At 41.0% G+C, this 23,375-nt stretch overlaps 1 protein-coding gene across 2 annotated transcripts; it reads left to right on the forward strand.

Annotated features, from left to right (window-relative positions):
* Positions 1-205: 205 nt before the first annotated feature.
* Positions 206-14,942, forward strand: LOC130222104 (gastrula zinc finger protein XlCGF57.1-like). Of its 2 annotated transcripts, none has more exons than XM_056454737.1 (3): positions 206-299; positions 1,214-1,304; positions 12,160-14,942. In XM_056454737.1, exons 2-3 carry the CDS (start codon positions 1,250-1,252, stop codon positions 13,371-13,373), a joined length of 1,269 nt encoding a protein of 422 aa, XP_056310712.1. In that variant the 5' UTR covers positions 206-299; positions 1,214-1,249; the 3' UTR covers positions 13,374-14,942. The 2 variants fall into 2 exon arrangements, with proteins under 2 accessions (XP_056310712.1, XP_056310711.1); XM_056454736.1 differs by having other exon boundaries at positions 1,162-1,304; positions 12,160-14,941.
* The last annotated feature ends 8,433 nt before the right edge of the window (positions 14,943-23,375 follow it).

Raw genomic sequence — 23,375 nt, forward strand, 5'->3', positions numbered from 1 at the left:
TATTCCTCTGAAGGGAAGTCAAATTAATCTTCTGTCCACAAATGTTTCCCTCTGCTGTCAAGAGACTGATTGAGAAACAGGCAGCCAATCAGCTTTTGCCGAGCGCCTACTGGCAGCCAATCAGCTTTCGCTGTGCGCCACATACATGCAGCCAATCAGCTTTCGCGGATCAGCGTGCAGACAAAAATCCCGCCCTTGTCGCTCAGTCTGTCAGGCAGAGAGTGAAGAGTGCAGAGCTTTGCTGTTTGTTTAATTCCTTTAATTTCTCTTACGTTACGGATGTTGTGCGTATATTCAAAGTAAGTGTATAATATCTGACCTTTGTAGCGTTTGCAGATTTGCTGCAATTATCTTTCGGGTCGAACTGCTTTAACATATGTGCTCAATGCTAATATACTCTCTTGTTTTTAGCTCGATGCTATGCTGTAAACACTTCTGTAATGCGTTACTCGCGATAGAGGTAAAGTCGGTGTTATATTCATTTTATATTTACGTTCATTTAGAAGTCTCTATATTGTTTACTATGTTACTTTGAATATTCTATCGAAATTAGCATGCAAGTGTGACTTGAAAACAACATAAACACTGTTTATTTGACTGTGAGCAATGTTGTACTTTGATAGTTATTAGTAATATGATTTCTCTATTTAGAGTTCGCAAATAATACCTTTATGAAACTAAATTATTATGGAGAATGTCTGAATATCTCAATATAAAGCCAACTTTACCTCTATGATGTAGAATCAGCCACTCAAGACTTGCACACATTTATTGAACAGGGAAGAAAAAACCTGTGTAAATTGTGTGAGAATTTTTTGATGGTAAAACATATTTTAATAGAATGTATATTTTTTAAATGATATTAGAGAATGTTTTTATTCAAGAAATATTTTAAGGCAAATGTTTAAAAATGTGTTTTCTGGAGGAATTTTTATCATTGATCAGACTGAAAGAGCTTATAAGACTTTATCAGTGTTGTTGTTGTTATTTGTGTGTTTTATAAAACAGTTAATGATGTTTCAGAAACAGTTATGATTGTCAATTATATATTGAATATTTAATACAAGTGTTGCCATGAATATAGCCAGTGCTGCTGATACAACATTAAAATATTAATATATGCAAACAGCATATAATTAGAATAATTGTCTCCTCCTCCAGTGAAGCTCCTTCTTCTCCTGTTCAGCTATAAACACTGGAATATTCCCATCAGGCTCCAGTGAAGAGTTTATTGAAGGACAGGGAGAACATGAGCGATCCAGAACCCTGCAAAATCAAAAAAGAAGACTCTGAACAACAAATAGGTTGGTGTTTATTCCTGATCAGGGGGTTATTGGGCTTCTGGGGCTTCAGCCCTGAATGTTTGTTGCAAAGCCATGAATCTCTACGTCAAAACGTAGTTTTTCAACACATTATGCAGAAATATTTAAACCGGTTCATTATTGCTTACCCACAGGATCAATAAAGCAATATCAGCTGGGCTTTCTCTACCTCTTTTCTTTATTTAAGAGTTTTTTAAATTTTTTATCAGAGGCAGCCCCACAGCAGAAAGTGCTTTCTGTCTCTCTTTTCTGAAAGCGAGTTTACACACACACACACACACTGTGAGTTTTGAGTGATTCATTCAGGTGTATTTATGTGAAAGTAAAGTCTGACAACAATAAATATTCTCATTAGGAATAAAACCACCTGTTTTTATACCCGTGCTGACTCTGCCGAGCTGTAGCTATAAAGTTAGGTCTGCTACTGTTATTTTATACTGGGTAGGCTGTCTCATTGATTTTATTATAACAATAATTTGCTGAAAAATTATGCCTTAAATGAGCAGGATTTTAAGGGTAATTTAGTCCAAACTATAAAAAAACACAACCTGTAATAAAACTGGACTGGGAATAGATACTAATACTACTTCAATAATAATCTAAACATTTGTTTAGAGATGGACTGCTAAACGTGCTCAAAAGAGTGGCTACATGTGGTGAAGAACGATGTCAAAGCTAAGTGTAATTATTGTAGTAAACTAATAATTTATAAAACAGTATCGCGACCAACATGACAAAGCATCTGCGTTTGGTTCAAATACTTCACGAATATCGAAATAAAAGAATGGCATGTTAGGTTGGCATGTGCTTCCCCCGGTGTAACTAACAACAGTTAGCAGAATTCTCCTGAGCTCATTAATCCACTCATGACAGCCACTTTGTGATGGCTTTTAAAGTGGTTAATGAAGTTGCAATATAGACTCAGTACAATATAGACGATAGTTGCAGTACAATCCACTTATTAAAATATGGCTTGGTGTTTATACTGTAAAATCGTGACTATATTAATTGTTGATCGTGGGCCACAAATATCGTTATCGTGATAATAATTCGATTAATAGTGCAGCCCAGTGTTGCCAACTATTTCCAATGAAAAGTAGCTAGTTGTTGCCAGATGATGTCACGCATTAATTTGCATATCAGTGACGTCATCATGTAGCATCTGAAAATGCTGAAAAAGCATTAATCGAGATAAACGATTATTGCATCATATACCGCCCCCTCTCCAGTTGTACACATTTGTTGCTCTGCAAAGCTCACGTGAACATTACTGAAAGCATGTACTGTAATGTAACGTTTGCAGCACGGGATGCGCATCATTCATTGATGAACATTCGAATCATTCATGTTTAAAAGCACGAATGAGACCGGATGCTTCTGTGAGTGTGTGCGCTTAACCTCGAAGACGAGCAGAGCACACACATCTAACGGCATCTCAATGCAAGCACTTTATTGGTAAAAAACATGCACATTTGTGTCAGAGCGTGGTGTTTAGTGATTCATCATTTTAACCCTCATTTGTGTAATAAACAAACATGTTGAGAATCAGCCGCACTGTTCTTAAAAAGACAGCGCAATATTCCCCCTGCCGCCTGTTTTTATTATGAATCAAACAACAAATGGAGAAAATCCCTCACTGCTCTTGACTGAAGGACTTTTGTAGCTGAAGTTTTTTTTCTTACAGTGAAGATGCTTAAAGCACAGTTTGTTTCATATTTTTATTCTATTGGATTTATTTCCCTTTCCTAATTTACAGGGGGGAAAATAACTGCAAATATACAGTTAAATTCAGAATTATTAGCTCTTCTGAATTATTAGCGGCCCTTTATATTTTCCCCCCAATTTCTGTTTAAAGCAAAGATTTAATTTCATCCCACTTTTAAACATAAGAGATTTAATAACTCATTTCTAAAAACTGATTTCTTTTATCTTTGCTATGATGTCAAGTACATTATATTTTACTAGATATTTTTCAAGATACTAGTATTCAGCTTAAAGTGACATTCAAAGGCTTAATTAGTGTAATTAGGCAAGTCATTGTATAACAGTAGTTTATTCTGCAGACAATCAAAAATATATATTGCTTAAAGGGGCTAATAATATTGACCTTAAAATAGGTTTCAAAATATTAAAAACTGCTTTTATTCTAGCCTAAATAAAACAAATAAATCTTTCTCCAGAAGAAAAAATATTATAGGAAATACTGTGAAAAATTCCTCTGTTAAACATAATTTGGGAAATATATATAGCTATCACAGGAGGGCGAATATATTTGACTTCAACTAATAATCGTTTTGAATAATCGTGATTACAATTATGACCAAAATAATCGTGATTATGATTTTTTTCCCATAATCGAGCAGTCCTACCATGTATTACATTGTATTAAACCATTGCATGCAGATGCACAATAAATAGGTTCGTATTAACATATTACTTTGTGTGATGATGTCACTGCATAATTGCAACTCAAAACTATATCGTTATGTAGTATACAAAAAAAATTTTTTTTCTCAAATTGACTGGCCATCTCAGCAAAAACTTTGTTTGAAATATGTCCATTTAGATTTGCATGTAAAATATAGTTGACTATTTGTAAAAGTAATACAAACACTTTTTGATAAGAATTTTTAGTTTTAAATATAACACTGATAATGATCAGTTACATTCTTTTAAACAATCACAGCTTGTGTTACTTACTCTTTTTAACTTGTGAAATTAACACATTTGTGAAAGTGACAACAATTATAGCACTATTGGAATGTATTGCTACCTAAATTACCAACAGTTATACATGTCAACGTATATTAGTAAATTAACAATTATGAAAAACAATCTGAGCAATTTACTCTACTGAGTGAAGCCTGCAGGCACTGCTCTTTTGAGTCACTTTTTAAAAATTGCTAAAAGTAGCCAGATGAATGTTAAAAATTGCTAAATTTGTTGCTAGGTGCTTTTTGAAAAAAAAAGTTGCTAGGGTAGTATGAAAAGTTGCTAAATCTAGCAACAAAATTGCTAAGTTGGCAACACCGATAGTTGGTGTTTTCCCTGTTGGGAAGAGGTAAAATGTGTAATTTTTACTGTTGATCATCAGTTGGCAGCATTAACCCTTTAGATAGGCCTTTTCATAAAAGTTTCTGTCTTTTATATGGAGTTCAGTGGAGTAAAACAGCAGATTATAGTGTGCGTGCATAAATACACTTCGTAGGGGATCAACAGTTTTAACCCAAAAATGACCAGTCTATCAGATGAAGAAGAGCAGGAGTCAGAAATTCATGTAAAAGAAAGTTTACTGTAGATAGTTTGCAGTTTCATCAACAGAGGCCTGCTTTAACACTTGCAAAAAGTTTGTAGACCACTCTATATACAATCTCAGAACAACAACAATTAGACTCTTACATAATAGCGCCTTTCACACATACAGACCTTTCCGGAAAATTGCCGGCAATTTTCCGGAAAGGACTGTATGTGTAAACAGGCCCTTTTTGAAAATACCGGTAAATTCGTTCTGGCTATTTTCCGGAAAGAGAAGTTGTAACATTACCGGTAATTTGCCGGAATGCTGCGCTGTGTAAAAGCAGAAGGAAGATTGCCGGAAAGAGCGCGTGCACGTCTAGAACGTGCTGACGTGAGACGTCTACTTTAGCCAATCAGAACAGTCAGACGCAATCACGTCCGCACGGTTTAGGAAAATAAAAGCCTTTGAATATTTTTCCAGACACATTTAGCTGCTAGATGTTAGCCGGATAACGTTTACATGTTCCTTCTTAATGACAACTGTGTAAATAATTATCGATAAGATGCTTATGATAAGCCGTTGTTTGTTTACCTTCAAGCTTTGCTTCCTTCAGTTGCTTGATGGGTCGCATGTGCCCGTGAAGCAGCTGGTGAGCGCCAGCACACACGCACATATTATGTACATCTCGACATGCAAAAGTGTTTCTCTATATGTTTTCATCGAAGTTGTTCACAATACTGATCCATCCACAGAGTTTGTAATGTAGTCAAATGTTTACAAATACAAGCCCAGCCGTTTAGAGGTCATTTTTGGTTAATGATGTCAGAATTTACCGGTATTTTGGAATGGATGTGTGAATTGTCTTTTCCGGAAAAATTCCGTAACGTCCTTGCCTGTGTGAACGGCGCTTTTTTGAATATACCGGTAAAGTCATTCTGGAAATTTTCCAGATATTTACAGGTATTACTGTGTGAAAGGGGCTATTAACTGCGTCATACATATAGGTGTTTAACACCCAGGGGTCGAAGACCGCGTATATGCGTTTTGACAAATCTTCTAAACCTAATGCTAAAATGAACTTGAATTACACTGTCAGTTTTGATCGTACAGATAAGATCAATACATCAATCGATTCTGTTAAGTGTGTAGTTTTTATTGTGTACACTCACAATGAAAATAAACGTGTGTGCTTTGGCAATATAAAGATAATAAAGAGTGTAGGCTTTCTCTCTTTTCTCTCCGCGAACTGTTTTTAGAAATGTGTCAGTGAAGTGCACCGAAATGTTTAGCCGTTACGCTTAAATAGGCCAAGCATTTTTTAAATTAATATTAAAACACATTAATACAAACTAGCCACCTTTTGTTTTGTTTTTTTGTTTTTTCGTTTCCATATTTTTTTAATCAAATGAAAAATGCAATGAATTGTTTATTTTGGTTTATATTTTATTAGAATCAATATAATTATTAGGCTATGCAACTTCTACATAACATGGGCTCTGATTGCACTTTTACAGATATCCTACAGATAGACTTTTTGGCTCAAAGACATTTATGCCTGTTAATTTCAGTGCTGTATTTTGACAGATTTCGCAAAGGCTTCAACTGTTCTGTCTGCTGGTACCAGCCTCAGTTTTGCGACTTGACTTGTGTGACGTCTGTATCAATGTCTGAAAGAAAGCAGCGCGACAGAGATGAGATCAGACCTCAGATTCGATGTGTGGCCCAACACCACAGTTACTTTACTGCATTTTTTTTAATATTGGCTCATCTAAATTAACTTTTCATTTGATTAAAAGCCGAAATATTGCCAGACAGACGAAGCAACTTTCGGTTTTTGAAGAGCGCGGCTTCAGTGATAAAATATGCACACACACAGGATACACTCTTGTCGGACTATTCATTATTGATTTTTTTACACATTAAACGCATAATAATCAAGTGCAAAAAAGAACAGCTGAACTTTGGAAAAAGTGATTACTGCGGTTGCCACGATGGTTGCTACTCTGCAGTTGGCTTATTAACGCGCAGCATTGCTAAATCACTAATTTTAATAAAAAATACGATTTATTATTAAACCTTTTGAGGTGATGGTTGCGTGATTTTTAAAATGAGAGTATGTGTTGCGTATTCATGGCTATTAATCTGATCTACCCGCGACCCACCCATAGTTAAACATTAAGTAGGTGCGTTAAAGGTGCGTGTATAAATTAGTTGTGTTTCCTCCAGATGCTGCCACCTTTGTCAGGCAAAGTTTGCAGATTGCCTCATTAAAGTTTTCAGGTTCTCTTTTTGCATTTGGTTTGAATCCGAAATATTGCCGAACAGGCGCTTTTGCATTGCGTTTTGACAATAAATAAATAAATGTCACGGTCAGTTCGAGAGCTGGTCTATCTTCCGGGTTGGCCGCGCTTTCATTAGATGACACCAGGGACGTGATGTACATCGCTGCATTGGAGGGCGGATGACATGCTTCGATAAAGATCCGGACCCCCTGCCACCCTCCGGGGTTGTCAGTGTGGTTTCGGATCTGGAATCGGACATGTTAGCTGTGTTATCCTGGGCTGCTTCGGCCGTGGGACTGGAGATGGCTTGTCCCCCAGAACCACGGCCGGACCGCTTAGACAGGTGCTACATGGGGGGCGAAGAAGGCGAAACCTTTTAGACCCCTCGTTCTCTTCTTCCCTGGAGGTACACAGAGAGCTCACGCAGACATGGAGGGAACCTTTTTCTGCCCAGTCCTTGTGCGCTCCCACTCTCAACTCCCTTGATGATGGAGCGGCCAGCGTGCTATCCCGGACAATCTCTGTCCGCAGAGCTGCTCCACTCAGAGAGATTCGCCCAAAAATCCCTTCCAAAGCGTGCAGGTTACGCCCCTGCCGCAGGGCGCTGCTAAGTCCGGTAAACGGACCGCGAAGCGTCCCTGGGACGGGCCATTTGGAGAAGAGGGGACCTGCTCTTTCCTAGGTGGGGGGCTGAGGATTATTACGTCAGTCCACAACGACTCTAAACTCATCACTGCCGGCCCCCGGGCTGGCGGCAACCAAATTTTCAAAAGAGCAGTTTCCTCTCTCTCCGGATGCGCAAACCCGAGTACTGCCAGTCTGGGACGCTCCGCCTTCCAGCTCGCAGCACCAGGACCCTTCGCCTCAGGCTCTCAGAGTGCAGCAGAACGGACTCCTTTCTCTATCTCTGGCCTCACCGCGGGATCCAGGGAGGAAGGTAAGAGAAATTCTCTTATTTTCAGCTCTTCCTCGGGACGCATCGCTTCCCGGGATGAGCACTCCCATCCCGAGCTGCCCCTCCGCTGGCATGTCAGCGATCGCTCTGATGGTGCCATTAGTGCGCAATCTGCCAGCCTGGTTAGCGCTGCCCAACGCGTTTCGGTGGCTCATACGGACGGTCAGACTCGGCTATGCGATTCAGTTCGCTATTCGCCCTCCCGAGTTCACGGGTGTCCTTTTCACGAGGGTTATCCCCGAGAGCACCCCTGTCTTGCGAGAGGAGATTGCTGTCTTCCTGGCGAAGGATGCAATCGAGCAGGTCCCTCCAGCCGAGATGGAGTCCTGGTTTTACAGCCCGTATTTCATCGTGCCCAAAAAAAGTGGGGGGTTAAGACCAATCCTGTATCTGCGCAGACTGAACTGTCATTTACACTAAATGACTTTCAGAATGCTTACGCAGAAACGCTTTCTTCAGAGCGTCCGTCCACAGGATTGGTCTGCAGCCATAGACCTGAAGGACGCATATTTTCATGTCTCTATTCTTCCACGCCACCGCCCCTTTCTCCGGTTGCATTCGAAAGACAAAGTCCTCCCCTCCCCAAAGTCCAAGCTCGCGGAGGGTGCTCTAGCGCCACTGCGGCTTGCGGGCATCCGCACACTCAACTGGATTTCAGGTCAACCGAGAGAAGAGCAAACTTTGCCTTGTGCAGAGGATCCCTTACCTCGAGCTGGATTCGATTGCTATGGTTGCGCGCCTCTCCGAAGAGCGCGCCAGGCTAATGCATTCCTGTGTAAACGAGCTCCACAGGAAGAAAGTGGTCCCACTGAAATGTTTTCAGAAGCTCCTGGGGCAGATGGCATCTGCGGTCATGCCGCTCGGCTTGCTTCATATAAGACCACTTCAGCGTTGGCTTCGCCGTGTGCAACGAGCATGCAGCCGCGGGTTCGTGGTCTGGACCCCGCCTGCATTGGCATATCAACTGTCTGGAGCTGTTGGCAGTATATCTGGCTCTCCGCCGCTTTTTTCTGGTGCTGGAGCAGAAACACTTGCTGGTCAGGACGCACAGCATGGCGACAGTGGCTTATATGAACCGTATGGGGGGGTATACGCTCTCGCTGCATGTCTCAGCTCACTCGCCGTCTGTTCCTTTGGAGTCATACGCAACTGAAATCACTGCGTGTCATTCACATTCCGGGCGAGCTCAATCGTGCAGCTGATGCGCTCTCACGGCAGCTAGTGTCCCAAGGAGAATGGAGACTCCACCCCGATTCGGTCCAGCTGATATGGACGCGCTTCGGGGAAGCCCAGATCAATCTGTTTGTTTCCACTGAGAACGCACATTGCCAGCTGTTTTATTCCCTCACCGAGGCCCCCCTCGGCACGGATGCACTGGCTCACAGCTGGCCATCGAGCACGCGCAAATATGTGTTTCCTCTAGTGAGCCTAATCGCACAAACTTTGTGCAAAGTCAGGGAGGACGAGGAGCAGGTCTTGTTTTTTGCGCCCCTCTGGGGGCGCAAAAAACTCACTCTCCTCGCAGCGGGCCCTCCTTGGCATATTCCCCTAAAGGAGGACCTCCTCTCTCAGGGACGGGGCACCATCTGGCACCCACGCCCAGATCTCTGGAACCTCCACGTGTGGTCCATAGACGGAGCACGGAGGACTTAAGTGACTTACCGCCCACAGTACTTAACACCATCACTCAGGTTAGTCTATTCTCTGAGTAGTGCGCTTCTCGCAGAGAAGATCCCCGAACTTGCCAGATTAGTATTGTGTTAACCTTCCTTCAGGACAAGCTGGAGCATAGGCTGTCACCCTCCACGCTGAAGGTTTACGTGGCTGCGATCTCCGCTCATGACGCGGTGGATGGCAACACGCTCGGTAAGCATGATCTAATCATCCGATTCCTCAGAGGCGCGTGGCAATTAAATCCATGCCCCCTCTCATGCCCTCTTGGTATCTCTTTATAGTCCTGGTGGGTCTGCAAAGAGATCTGTTTGAGCCACTCGATTCTGTATCACTCTGTCATTAAAGACAGCTCTGCTGATTGCATTGGCGTCATTCAAGAGAGTTGGGGATCTGGAGGCATTTTTGGTCAGCGAATTGTGCCTTGAATTCGGGCCGGGTTACTCTCACGTTGTCCTGAGACCCGAACTGGCTATGTGCCCAAGGTTCCTACCACCCCATTTAGAGATCAGATGGTGAACCTACAAGCACTGCCTGCGGAGGAGGCAGGCCCAGCCCACTCCCTGCTTTGTTCCATTTGCGCTTTGCGCCTTTACGTGGAACGAACGCAAAATGTAAGATCATGTGAACAGCTCTTTATCTGTTACGGTGGTTGGCAGAAGGGAAGTGCCGTATCAAAACCGAGGTTGGCCCACTGGTTAGTTGATGCCATCGCCCTCGCTCATCAGTGCCAGGGCGTGCCGCGCCCCCCTAACGTGAGAGCGCACTCTACTAGAGGTGTCGCTTCCTCATGGGCGTTAGCACGCGGCGCCTCTCTCACAGATATCTGCAGAGCTGCGGGTTGGGCGACACCTAACACATTCGCGAGGTCCTTTAACCTTCGAGTGGAGCCAGTTTTCTCTCGGTTATTGGGTAATCCCAATCAATCGGGGGGGGGATTAAGCTCGGTGTCACAAACGCCTGCTTTGCCAGGCTCCCTAACCCGGAGATGCGTGCGCTTTTCCTACTTTTCTAGTAAGTTCCCCTTCCCAGGCGAACCCTAGAGAACTCCACCGAGGCCCCCAGCATCGACTCAGCGGAGGAGTCGAGTGCATGGCTCAGTGTGCGCTTGGTATGCCCATTTGGTCTACACTCATATTGAGGATCGATGCCAGCTATGTGCATCCCCATTTGGTGATGCCATATGCATTATTTTCACGGTGTGTTCCCCCTTATTAGGCGGTCCCGTGTCTTCCCTAAACCGCTAACTAGCTTATCATATGTAGCACTCCCCCTCATTAGAGATGTCTCCTTACCATGAGGTCTCCCCTTCTAGGGTAGCAGGTGGTCTCCGCTGCGTCCTCCCCCTTCGGGGACTGGCACGCTTTCCAAACGTACTATCCTATTTCCAAAATTCCTAGTCTATATTAGCTAGGTAAAAGCACACTTACGACCCCTGATTTAAAACTTTTATTCCCATGTAATGGTAATATGTTGGGCCTAGGGGACGTTGGAAGGTTGCACTCTTGGTGATGTCAGTGCGCTCACGCTTTGGCTTGGCAAACTACACATCATAAGCACGACAGGCTTAGCTGCTGTGGCGCTTTCCCAAAGTCTGTTTATACAGACACACGTAGAAGTTCCCTTATGAAGGGGAACGTCCTGGTTACGTACGTAACCCACGTTCTCCGAGTAGGGAACGGAGACGCGTCTCCACTGCCACAGCACCTGAGTCTCCAGCTGGGAGCTGAGCGATCGGCTCTTCAGCAGGCAAGTTCTGATGAGCTGGCTCCTGCAGCTGACTGATATGGCCCTAATTGGCTCATCAGTTTCAGCTGTGGAGCTAAGCTCCGCCAATTCAATTGGCATTTCATGGGCATGTTTTCTTATCTTCAGAAGTGATTGGTCGTCTAAAGCACTTCCAAAGTCTGTTTATACAGACACACGTCTATTAAGGGAATGTTGGTTACGTACATAACCAGGACGTTCCCTGTCTGCTTTTACAAATTATAGAAAAACATTTTGTTGTAATTATTAATATATATGAATAAAAATAGGCCATTTACAGCTTTTCAAATCTGTGTCTTATCCATATGACTAAAATGACTTTTATGATCAATTATGTAAGAAACTCTGAAAACTGGATTGACACAGTTTTAATGGACTGAGGTGTTTATGTTCCTCTGTATTGAGTTTCTTTGCTGGTGTTTTGTTTTTTCTGAACAATTCCTTAATGTATAAGTGGTTCAAACTTGCTCATTTTGAGGCAGGAACCGGCGGGCATGCAACAACTTTAACCATAAGGTAAACAACAGCAACAGTCTCCATCTAGAGCTCCTTGTAAACAGTTGACACTTGTAAACGCTCCAACAGACTCTCAGTCCCGCCCACACTCGTCACCGCTTTCAAGCCGACCAATCACAGAGCTTGCGCTACGCATCGTTGCGACGTGTAGTTACATTTTTTTTGAGAGCTGCACGTCAGCAATGCCACTGCAAGGGCTATGCGTTCACACGTAGGCTGTGCTGTAGCACATGCGTGCACTTGACGCAGAAGTATAAATCAGCCTTTATGGACCAAACAAAATATAATCTGGTTTATTTTACATTTAATGTGTATCAAAATTACAATGTGTAGCCAATGTTTCCATTTTTTCCGAGAGTTTTTAAAACTTAATGAAAACCAATTTTTTTTTTTGTTTTTTTTCCCCAGACCTAATTGAAGAGAATGAAGGGAGTAAAGAGGAGGAACATGTCAAAATTGAAGAAAAAACTCTTTTACAGACTGATGGCATTTTGAAAAGAAGAGACAAGAATTATTGCACCTGCACTCAGTGTGGAAAGAGTTTTGGAAGAAAAGGCGATCTTAACATTCACATGAGGATACACACTGGAGAGAAACCATTCACATGCACTCAGTGTGGGAAGAGTTTCAACCAATCATCAAACCTTAATCTACACATGAGGATCCACACTGGAGAGAAACCATTCACATGCACCCAGTGTGGGAAGAGTTTCAGCCATTCATCAACCCTTAATCAACACATGATGATCCACACTGGAGAGAAACCATTCACATGCACCCAGTGTGGGAGGAGTTTTAAATGCTCATCACACCTTAATCAACACATGAGGATCCACACCAGAGATAAACCATTCACATGCACCCAGTGTGGGAAGAGTTTCAGCCATTCATCATCCCTTAATCAACACATGAGGATCCACACTGGAGAGAAACCATTCACATGCACCCAGTGTGGGAAAAGTGTTAAATCCTCATCACATCTTAATCAACACATGAGGATCCACACCGGAGAGAAACCATTCACTTGCACTCAGTGTAGGAAGAGTTTCAGCCAATCATCAAACTTTAATCTACACATGATGATCCACACTGGAGAGAAACCATTCACATGCACTCAGTGTGGGAAGAGTTTTAACTGCTCATCACACCTTAATCGACACACGAGGATCCACACTGGAGAGAAACCATTCACATGCACTCAGTGTGGGAAGAGTTTCAGCCAATCATCATCCTTTAATCTACACATGATGATTCACACTGGAGACAAACTATTCACATGCACTCAGTGTGGGAAGAGTTTTAACTGCTCATCACACATTAATCAACACATGAGGATCCACAGTGGAGAGAAACCATTCACATGCACCCAGTGTGGGAAGAGTTTCAGCCAATCATCACACCTTAATCTACACATGAGGATCCACACTGGAGAGAAACCATTCACATGCACTCAGTGTGGGAAGAGTTTCAGCCAATCATCATCCCTTAATCAACACATGAGGATCCACACTGGAGAGAAACCATTCACATGCACCCAGTGTGGGAAGAGTGTTAAATCCTCATCACACCTTAAACGACACATGAGGATCCACACTGGAGAGAAACCATTCACTTGCACTTAAGCCGCGGTCACACTGGACTTTTCTCCCTATAGACTTCCATTCATGTGGACGTAATTGCGTCAAACCGGAAACAAAGTTTGTGCGTCAAGTTTTGCAGTTCACTGCGTTGCAAAGTTCAAGCTTGGTGAACTCTGACCTGCGAAATCGCATCATTGGACTGTGTGAGACCAATCGTAGATTAAAACATGACCTCCTGTTTTCGCAGTGCTGTACAACAGAATTTTGCATGCTCAAACTCTAGTGTGACCGCAGCTTTGGCATGGGATGAGTTTCAGCAACTCATCAGACTCTAATAAACACATGAAGACCCTCACTGGACCATTCACATGCACTCAGTGTGGGAAGAGTTTCAACCGATCAGTAAACCTTAATGAACACATGAAGATCCACACTGGTGTGAAAGAGTATATGTGCTTTGAGTATGAGAAGACTTTTCTTACAGCTCCAAAATTGAAACTGCACCAGACGATTCACACTGGAGAGACCGTACAAGTGTCCACACTGCGACAAGAAGTCTAATCAGTTAACATATCTGAAAACACAAAAGAGGATTACCACTGTAGAGAAACCGTACAGATCTGATCAGTGTCTGCAGAGTTTCGCTCATTCGGCGCAGCTTAAGAAACACATGGACAAAAAAGTTGCACAGATGACATGAATGCAGCAATACATTTTCTCATGTGCACAGGATATTTCATGTCTGAATAATGTTTGAAAAGGCTGAGTGACGGTATACTGTTTTCCAGCAGTCTTACACTGCAGTAGGTGGGGTTGTAAATGTGTTGCGCTCCTCACATTTACCGTAAACACAATGATGGCGACTGAGAGAAGAACCGTTTTATAAACATCTGTCAAACAGCACCTCTGTGGCTTAAAATCTCTTTGCAAGTGATTGTACAGGTGCGGATACATCTGTACTCCACTCTCCAGTGTATTCATATAGCTAGTGTTGTTTTGGATCATGTTCTCTGTCAAGCTCCCTGAATAAGAAACAAATCACTGGGAAGACACCGCACATCAAAGAAGGTGGAGCTCCAGGACGGTTAGTTTGCAGTATACCAGGGCCTAAAGTTTAGAAAGCACATTCAATTGTCCTGTGCTGCATCTTTTATTAGTAAAGTTTCTTTACTTTTAGGTTAAAGATTCTTTCTAGTTTACTACGTTTATTAGAACATAAACTGGATGAATATTTTATAATTTAGGCAGAGCGACAGGTATTAAGTTTTACAATATTAATACACTGTGATGATCCCAAGACTCCAGATTGGAGTATGTGGTAAATCCTGATTGGATGCCAGCATTACTCATCAATGGGTATATAAAAGTTGTTGTGCTAGCTACCCAAGGACGCTGTGGCTACTCGGGAGTCCTCATGTCAAGACCTGCCATCTCATTGACTCTTTAACCTTATGGTTTTGTTTTGCATTACTTATATCATGTAGTTAAAGTGTTGTTGTGATTATATCCTAAGTTCTTTATCTACATTATTATCCCTAGACATTTGTTGGTTGCTTTGATTGATTGTTCTATGAGTTACATTTTATAATAAATAATTTGCATAGAGGCTATTTTGTTAGCTCATCTCTCTTATGGTGCGACTCAAACAACCGGGTCATAACACTTTGTAAAATGTTTCCGGTTGTATCTGAGATATTGTCCTTTCAGCCATAGGTGAGAGTAGGAATCTAGATTGAGTGGTAAATTGAGAACATTACCTTTAGTCTCTACTCCTTCACCACAACAGACAATCACGTCAACTGCACTGCTACTACTGCAGCTGCTGCACTGATCCATCTTTAAATCTCATACTTGTACTCCATTTGGGGTAATTACTCTCCTCCAAACTTGAGATGGCCACTTTTTTCCAGTCATGCACCATGGTTTCAGACTTTCTTTCCCTGCCATGCCACACTCAACAGCAAACCATCCCACTGCATGCTGAAGATCCATGTACTATGAAGCCAAAAGGACAACATCATCTGCAAATGGCATAGACAGTCCTAGCCTGCACCTAAAATTCTGTCAGTAAAAATTATATTTTTGAGATCAGCCTCAAAAATAACACATTTACAAAATAAAATGAATAAATGGATGGATAACTATTGTAGTGGTGGTAGGGGAAGTAGGATGGCTTGTTCAACCATAAATCAAGATGGAGCTCTCTCAGGAGGGATGGGCCAGTGCGAGAGATGTCTTAGAGTGAAGGCGTAATAATTAAATAAATGCTCAGGAAGCCCCAACCCTTTTTTATCAACTGGCTGTTGCAATGTACTCCTATGCAACCAAGGGTGCTTATTGTTCCAGAGAAATTAATTGACTAAATTATCTAACTGTTTTATCAAACTGTATTAAATATTGTAAAGAAATATTTACAGGGATATACTGAAGTAGAGAAGTAACTTTAGGAAGGCAATTCATTTTGAGTATGATAGTTTGTTATTTTGAGTACCTCACAGCAGTGGTTCTCAATTCTGGTGCTTGTACAAAATGAGTTGACAACCATCCCAAATTAATTTGAGCTCTTATTACTAGATATTAGAATCACACCTGAGAAACCACAAAAGCAGAGATTTGGCTTATCTTTAACTGCTTAAGATCAAGTTTCCTTTACTGACTGGCCTCGACGAAAGACTGTGTTCCTGATTGGTTGGTGATTCAATTCAATTCACCTTTATTTGTATAGCGCTTATACAATGTAGATTGTGTCAAAGCAGCTTCACATAAAAGGTCATAGTAAATTGGAACAGTGTAGTTCAGTTTGTAGTGTTTAAGTTCAGTTCAGTTTAGCTCAGTTCAGTGTGGTTTAATAATCACTACTGAGACTCCAAACACTGAAGAGCAAATCCAACGATGCACAGCTCTACAGATCGTGAACCATGCAAGCCATTGGCAACAGCGGAGAGGGAAAAAAAAACTTCACTAAATGGCAGAAGTGAAGTGGTCTTGGATCGAATCAGTGACTCTGCATAGTCTGAGGGCCTCGGGAAGAGTTTCCCCAGGTGGAAATGGAGAATAAAGAAATTAATTAGCGTAGCTGCTGTTCATAGTGTATATAAACAAGATGCAGAACCTGTGTGGAAGCCCCCTAAGTGGTGCACTACGTGTATGCTTTACTGAACAGATAGGTCTTTAATCTAGTTTTGAATTGGGAGAGTGTGTCTGAGCCTCGGACGTTATCAGGAAGGCTATTCCAGAGTTTAGGAGCTATAAATGAGAAGGCTCGACCTCCTTTACTCGACTTAGCTATTCTGGGTACTACCAGAAGCCCTAAGTTTTGAGATCTTAAAGAGCGAGTTGGATTTTAGCGAGACAGAAGATTGGTTAGATAAACAGTAGCTAGATTATTTAAAGCTTTATATGTAAGAAGCAATGTTTTAAATTCAATACGAAACTTAACAGGCAGCCAGTGTAAGGAGGATAAAATTGGGGTGATGTGATCAAATTGTCTAGACCTGGTAAGAACTCTGGTAGCTGCATTTTGTACTAATTGAAGTTTGTTAATAGAGGATGCTGGGCAGCCAGCAAACAGTGCATTACAGTAGTCCAGCCTAGAAGTCATAAAAGCATGGACTAGCTTTTCTGCATCTGAGATGGATAGCATACTTCGTAACTTAGCGATATTTCTCAGATGAAAGAAAGCAGTTTTTGTGACATGGGATATATGATTTTTCTCTGCTGAGAGTTGGTTTGCAGAAGTTTTTTGTGGTTTCGGCGGTTCTTAAACTTTTAGAGGTTGCATGGAAAGTTCTTTGCGACCCAATTACTTGGCAGTGCAGTCTCCGAGAGGGGGCAGAGAGCAGCAGCGAGTATGAGCAACCAAATGCAAAAAGAAAAGTTTTACTGTTGCAGTAGGTTTTTAAGTGATCTGGTTTGGTCCATGACAATGGCACTGTCTGCCAATGAGCAGTTGCCATGGAGGGCAGGCCCACGCCCCATACCATTATGCTCGGGGTAAGTCATTAACAGACTGCTTGGTAATTTCATGTGGTAAAATATCTTGTAAGTTCGTTACTATCTTACATCAAATGTTACAAGACAAATACTGTTTCTGATACTAGTTCTTCATTTACACCAATGTATTGCAAATATCACTAGCTTTTGTTTAGTACCAGACATCATACACTTCAGACACATCCAGAAGGATTCATCTGCTATAAGGGTTAAAAAAAACAATTAATTAACTTGGTTGCAATAAACGCATGTAGTATTCAAAGAAAGCCACTGCCCCAAAGGGACAAATTTAGTGATTTCCTTAATCTCTGGAATTTTTTTGAAGTAGCACACAACTCTTAAATTCACAAATCCAGTTTTTGTTAATTCACAAATTGTCTTCGGAATTCATGAATTGGATTGTGTAAATGAATAGTGCTGTGCATGGATTAATGTTATTTAGTTTTTTTTTTTTTTTGAGACTAAGACAGAATCATTACATTTGAGAATCTTACATTTACATTTAGTTGGGAATGGGAAGACATTCCCCCAGCATGGAACAATCAATGAAAAGGTTTTGGAAAGTGATTTATAGCCTGCGCTCGCTCTCAGGTTGGAGGCTCCAGGAAGGTATGTAGACCTTCACCAGTAGGTGGAGGTAAGCGGGTGCAGTGCCAGTGATTTAAACTTGATACGAGCCTCGTGCGGTAACCAATGCAGAGAGATAAAAGAGAGGATTTACATGGCCTCTCATTGAAGATCAGGGGCCTCATGTATCAATGCTGCTTGCACACAAAAAACTTTGCGTACGCCAGATTTCATGCTCACATTAGGATTAACTAACAATGAAATTAACATGAGTGTGCGTTGGTCCACGCCAACTTCATGTCTTGAGTACGTGCATTTCTTGTGTGTGTTTATATTATTTCCATAGGCGACTGCTAGAGGCAATTATTTTAAATTGCACACTACAAAGTATCTTTGAGCAGTGCAATGCCAGCTGTATGGGACGGGATCATCCGCATGTCTAGCAGGTAAATAAGGTTTCCATACCATGCAGTTGACCAGCCAAACATTAAAGTTCAATTTGCAGCGATTGCCGGTTTTCCCAATGTAATCGGAGCGATCAACTGCACGCACATTGCTATAAAGGCACCATCTTAAGATGAATTTGCAAACGTGAATCGCAAACATTTCCATTCAATAAATTTACAAATAATATGTGATGCTCGTATACGCTTAACAAATATTGTAGCAAGGTGACCTTGGTCAACCCATGAATAATTCATCCTCACAAACAGCATGGTTGGGATGAGGCTCCAAGGTGTGGTAGGCACTCGGTCATAGTATACATATTTAGGTCACTCTCGGTTGTAGAGCAGGTGATTGGGCAGCTGAAATGCTAGTGGCATTACCTTGATAAGAGGGAAGGGGTGCTGCTATATCGCACTAACAAAGTGTTCCTCTAATACATCTCTGTCTCCCACAGACACAGATACTACTCCAGACAGTAAAGTGTCGCCCACAATTGAGGCAACTCTGTCCTCAAAGGGTGTTAGTTCAGCATCCCCTGTTCCTCCGCCTGTTCGGTGCACAATTTGACGGTGCGCCGCTGTTCTCCTCTTAACCTGCACCTTTATATCATACCATTTCTTTTTTAATTCACTCACAGTGCGATGTTCAGACCCCACTGTGTTAACCGCAGCTAAACTCTCCCACTCTATTTTTTTCTTTTGTTATTAATTACGTAGGACAAACTTGCAAATAACACAGTTTTTCTCTGGTCTACCTCTGATAAGGGAACCTAGGCTGTTTGTGGAAATTTTCCCATTCTAATAAGTTGCCAGATGACGCATAGTTGGAGCGAGGGATCGTACTCAACTTTTGGACGACACGAGCCACTTATTCTATTGACTACACTTTTGCCATACGGTCATAAGTCGTCATAAGCTATGAACGCCTTTGGGGGTGCCCAAGCACTTCGCAGACCCCTCCCGGGTCCTCCTTACTGCCCCCAAGTGCCTATTAGTCCCCCTGACTACCCTTTTGTCCACAAAGTGCCTATATATCTCCCCTAAATGCCTATTGATCCTCCATCTCCATCATTGTCCGCAGGGTGCCTATTGATCCCCCTGACTGCTTATTGTCCACAAAGTGCCTGTTCACCCCTCCCGACTGCCTGTTTTTCACCCTTGTCTTCCTCATTGTGCGCAGGATGCCCATTGATCCCCTTACTGCCTATTCATCACCCTCCTCCTCTTAATTGTCCACAGGGTGCCCGTTCATTCCCTGATTGCCTATTGTCCGCAAAGTGCCTGTTGACACCCCCCCCCCCGATCACCCTAAACACATATTCTTCATCATCGTGCTCATCATCGTGACTGCCGTGCTCTGGGGACTACCTAGACACACTCGCCAGACGCCCTTTGTGCTACCGAACTTTGGTTTTTGGTCACAGGGAGAAGTGTTTCCAAGATGGCTTCGAAAGGCCACAGGAGTCTTTTCGGTCCCCAGAGAGTAGCGAAACCTCAAGTCTGAGTCCGAACGTTCCCTTAGGGGCAGAATGGCTGAGCATCCCATGTTCAACTTATCCCATTCATTTTCACAGGTGTTTCGTGGACAGCACCTGATTGGCCCCAAACTGACATATATGTTGCACCACGAGGCCCTGGGGCAAGCCCCAGAGTTCCGCGGTTGCAGTGGCTAATTTGCTTCAAAAAGCCACCCATGACCACAAACTACCTATGGAGTTTCCATTGAATAAGTTGAAGGTGGGACAAGGCCCTACAGGGGGTCAAAAGGTCACGGGACCCCTAACTTTGGCACAGAGTACCGCCGCCATAGAGCTCTATAGGATCCCACAGGTTCTTCTCTACATCACAGTGGTGTTTTCATTACTCAAAAATTCTGGAAAGAACCTTCTGTCAATGTGAATCCAGGCCTGACATTGGTCTGCTGTAATTGGGGTTTCTTACATATAGTACAGTAGTGTCAAATATGTAAACATTGTCTGTAAAAGTGCTAGATGGAACAAAGAAACCATAAATATGGAATAAGGATTAATAAAGATGAAATCTATTGAAAATGACATCATTACTACAGAGGATGACCCAACTGGACTTCAGTTGGGTCATCCTCTATGGTAATGATGTCATTTGATCTATCCTGAAACTTTCATCATCTAAACATGTAATAATGTACATCAGTTTTCATGCAAGAGTAATGCAACAGTTATTTGTCATTTTGAGAGCTTGTATCAGTTGATAATAACATCATGTTAAGTAAATGAATACATATTTATTTCAAATGTAATGTTTGAGTTTGATGTTTGATGATCAATTTGATGATTAATTGTATTATATTGAAAAGGTGATCTTAGTTCAATGAACAAAGTATCTTTGACCTGTGTTTTGCAAAAACGTACAATTTTGGCAATAGTTTTGAATTTTGTGTCTAGAGTTTTGAAAATTGATGCAGAGTTCTGAAATTTGTGGCAAAACAATTGTAAAAATGCATTTTAAGACTCAAACATAACACAGAGCTCCCATCATCGATAGCTCTTCTGCTGCCTCAGTCACTGCCTCCCTGTTGCAGCACTTGCAAGCTAGTATATAAAGAAAGGACGTGAATATAAAGTGCATTACTGTTGATAACAGATATAGTCTGTAAGAAATGTCTGTAAAATCTACAGTGAAAACCTGTTAAATGATTAACAGGTAATTTCAGTACAACATACGGAAATTAACTGTAACAGATCTAACCTTTGTTTTCGAGAAACTAATCAGAGTGTCTGAAATCTCACCACACACCCTCATTCACTAGTCCCTAAATTAGTCAATTAGTTTAGTCCACTAGACGGAGTGAATGACCACAAATAAGTGAAATGTTGAACACCTGCAGCTAACATGCACAATCACAGAAGGACACAACCAGAAATAAAACTACAGACACAGCCTTACACCAAACCACCTGAATTAACAGAGGATTAAATAACTCCATTAAATAACAGCATTAGCAGCTTCACTGATTACAGTTTGACTTCAATTCTCTCATATCTGCAAGAATATTTGATAATTAACAGAGGTTTATATTTTTATTGAAAATGTTTGATTTGACCTCACCATCATGGAGATCAGAGGCTGCATTAGTTGAGCTCTTTAACCTTTTCTCTTACTGATATAACTGTGTTTCTGTAACTTGTCAGCTATAGCAAGAAAAGTGATAAAAACGTTAAGGTACTTAGTGCAGAGTTGATTTCATAAGTCACAAAAAAAATTCAAATTAATTTATGCGGTGTTATTTGGGACAGTAATACAGCTTCCAGAAGGGTCAACAAATAATTATGAAGGAATTAATGTTTAGAGTTTTATGCAGAATACCTTGAAAGCTCATTTAAGACACACAGACATCAAGAATCAGGATATGAACCTCAACCATGGTTGCTTAAAAAAAAAAGCTGCATAATTCAGTCATTCTGCAATGCATGCTGGGTATCAGCATAGTACAAAACTCCCAGCATGCATTGCAGCATGAATAAATTATGCAGCTTTATGCTCTTAACATTTCTTTCTTTGCCTTTATTTTATTTTGTTTTTGGGGTGTAATATTTCAGTAGAGTGTTTTGTTTTGTTCTGGGTTGTTTTTTATTTGATTTTTTTTGTTTGTCACCATTATTGAGATTCAAAGTCTAATTGTTGATGTCTGTGTGTTTGCAAATGTTGTCATAGTTCAAACATTCTCATTATGACTGGAGTATTTAGACCTGTTAAATTGTCATTGATTGCTGAAGCTCCAGTGGTCTCTACTACACATATTACTCAATTCTCACACTTAACATAATAATCAACAAACACAAGATGGCAAGGGTGGCTATGATATGATAGTTAATCTCATCTCACTTAATTTCAGATTTTATTTAGGCTTTTCATGCTATACATGTAGTGTGATTAACTCCATAAGTTACAGCAGCCAAAATAAAAACTACTTTAAAACAAGCAGTTGAAGATCCCGACTGAAGCAGGCTCTGTCCTCCATCATGGTGACTTCAAATGAACAACAGAAATTTCATTAAGAGCTTTTGTTCATGTGACAGAAATAAAGTCAGAGGTCAGTAATAAGTGAAGCTCCTGATGTTTGTGGAGTTGTTTAATGATCTCTACTGAGATCTTGAGAAATAAAAGTTTTATTGTGTAATTATTTTTATTAATTATTATTTTTATTTAGAGTTTTATTCTCAGTTGATTTCATCTTTGATTTTGGCTGTAATTTGTGTTATTTGGTCTTGTTGTTCTTTCCTTCAGTGATTCTGCTTGTTAACACTTGTTCATCAATAATTATTAATCCTCCTTTAATTAGACACTTAATTATCTCATTAACTTCATCACTGTCTGAGTGTTCAACCCTCTGTAGTGAGGACACTAGTGTGGATTTTGCTCTGCGATTTAAGAATTTAAGATGAAAAATACAGACTGTGGAATGTATTTTTAACAGGAAAATTCTGTAGATTGAATTTACAAATGTAAAATGTTAAAAACAGTAGATTACTGGCAACCACAGCTGCCAGTATTTTTTTGTAAAATCAGGAAAAACAACAGCAAAATACTGTAAAATGTTTGTATAACCATTGTGGAGGATAGTAGCATCTGTGTGCAAGTCCAAGATGAACTTGTTGAATCTGATGTTATGCTGCATCTTCTTTTGTTTAAAGGTAACTGTGTAGTTACTAATGCAGTGAAAGTCTGTTTGTTAATTACAGTCACACATGAACACAATAATGCTTTTAATGACTATATTTAAAAAGTTTTTGTAGTGAACTGATGTACGATGGTTCTCAATCTGCTCAGATATATTACTTAGACATTTAAAATGTTGATTTTAATGCCAGTAAATGCCAATTGAAACGTAGTTGCTTTCTGCAAATATAAATAATTAACTCAAAGGTTTCTAAATGATCATTGCATCAGTAATGAATAAAATTTTCAAAAAAACAATTTTACTGAAAAATTCTGTATTTTTTACAAAAAAGTTCTGGCAACCATAGCTGCCAGTATTTTCCCGTAAATTTTACAGAAT

The sequence above is a fragment of the Danio aesculapii genome, chromosome 4 (assembly GCF_903798145.1).
Source record: "Danio aesculapii chromosome 4, fDanAes4.1, whole genome shotgun sequence".
NCBI lineage: Eukaryota > Metazoa > Chordata > Actinopteri > Cypriniformes > Danionidae > Danio > Danio aesculapii.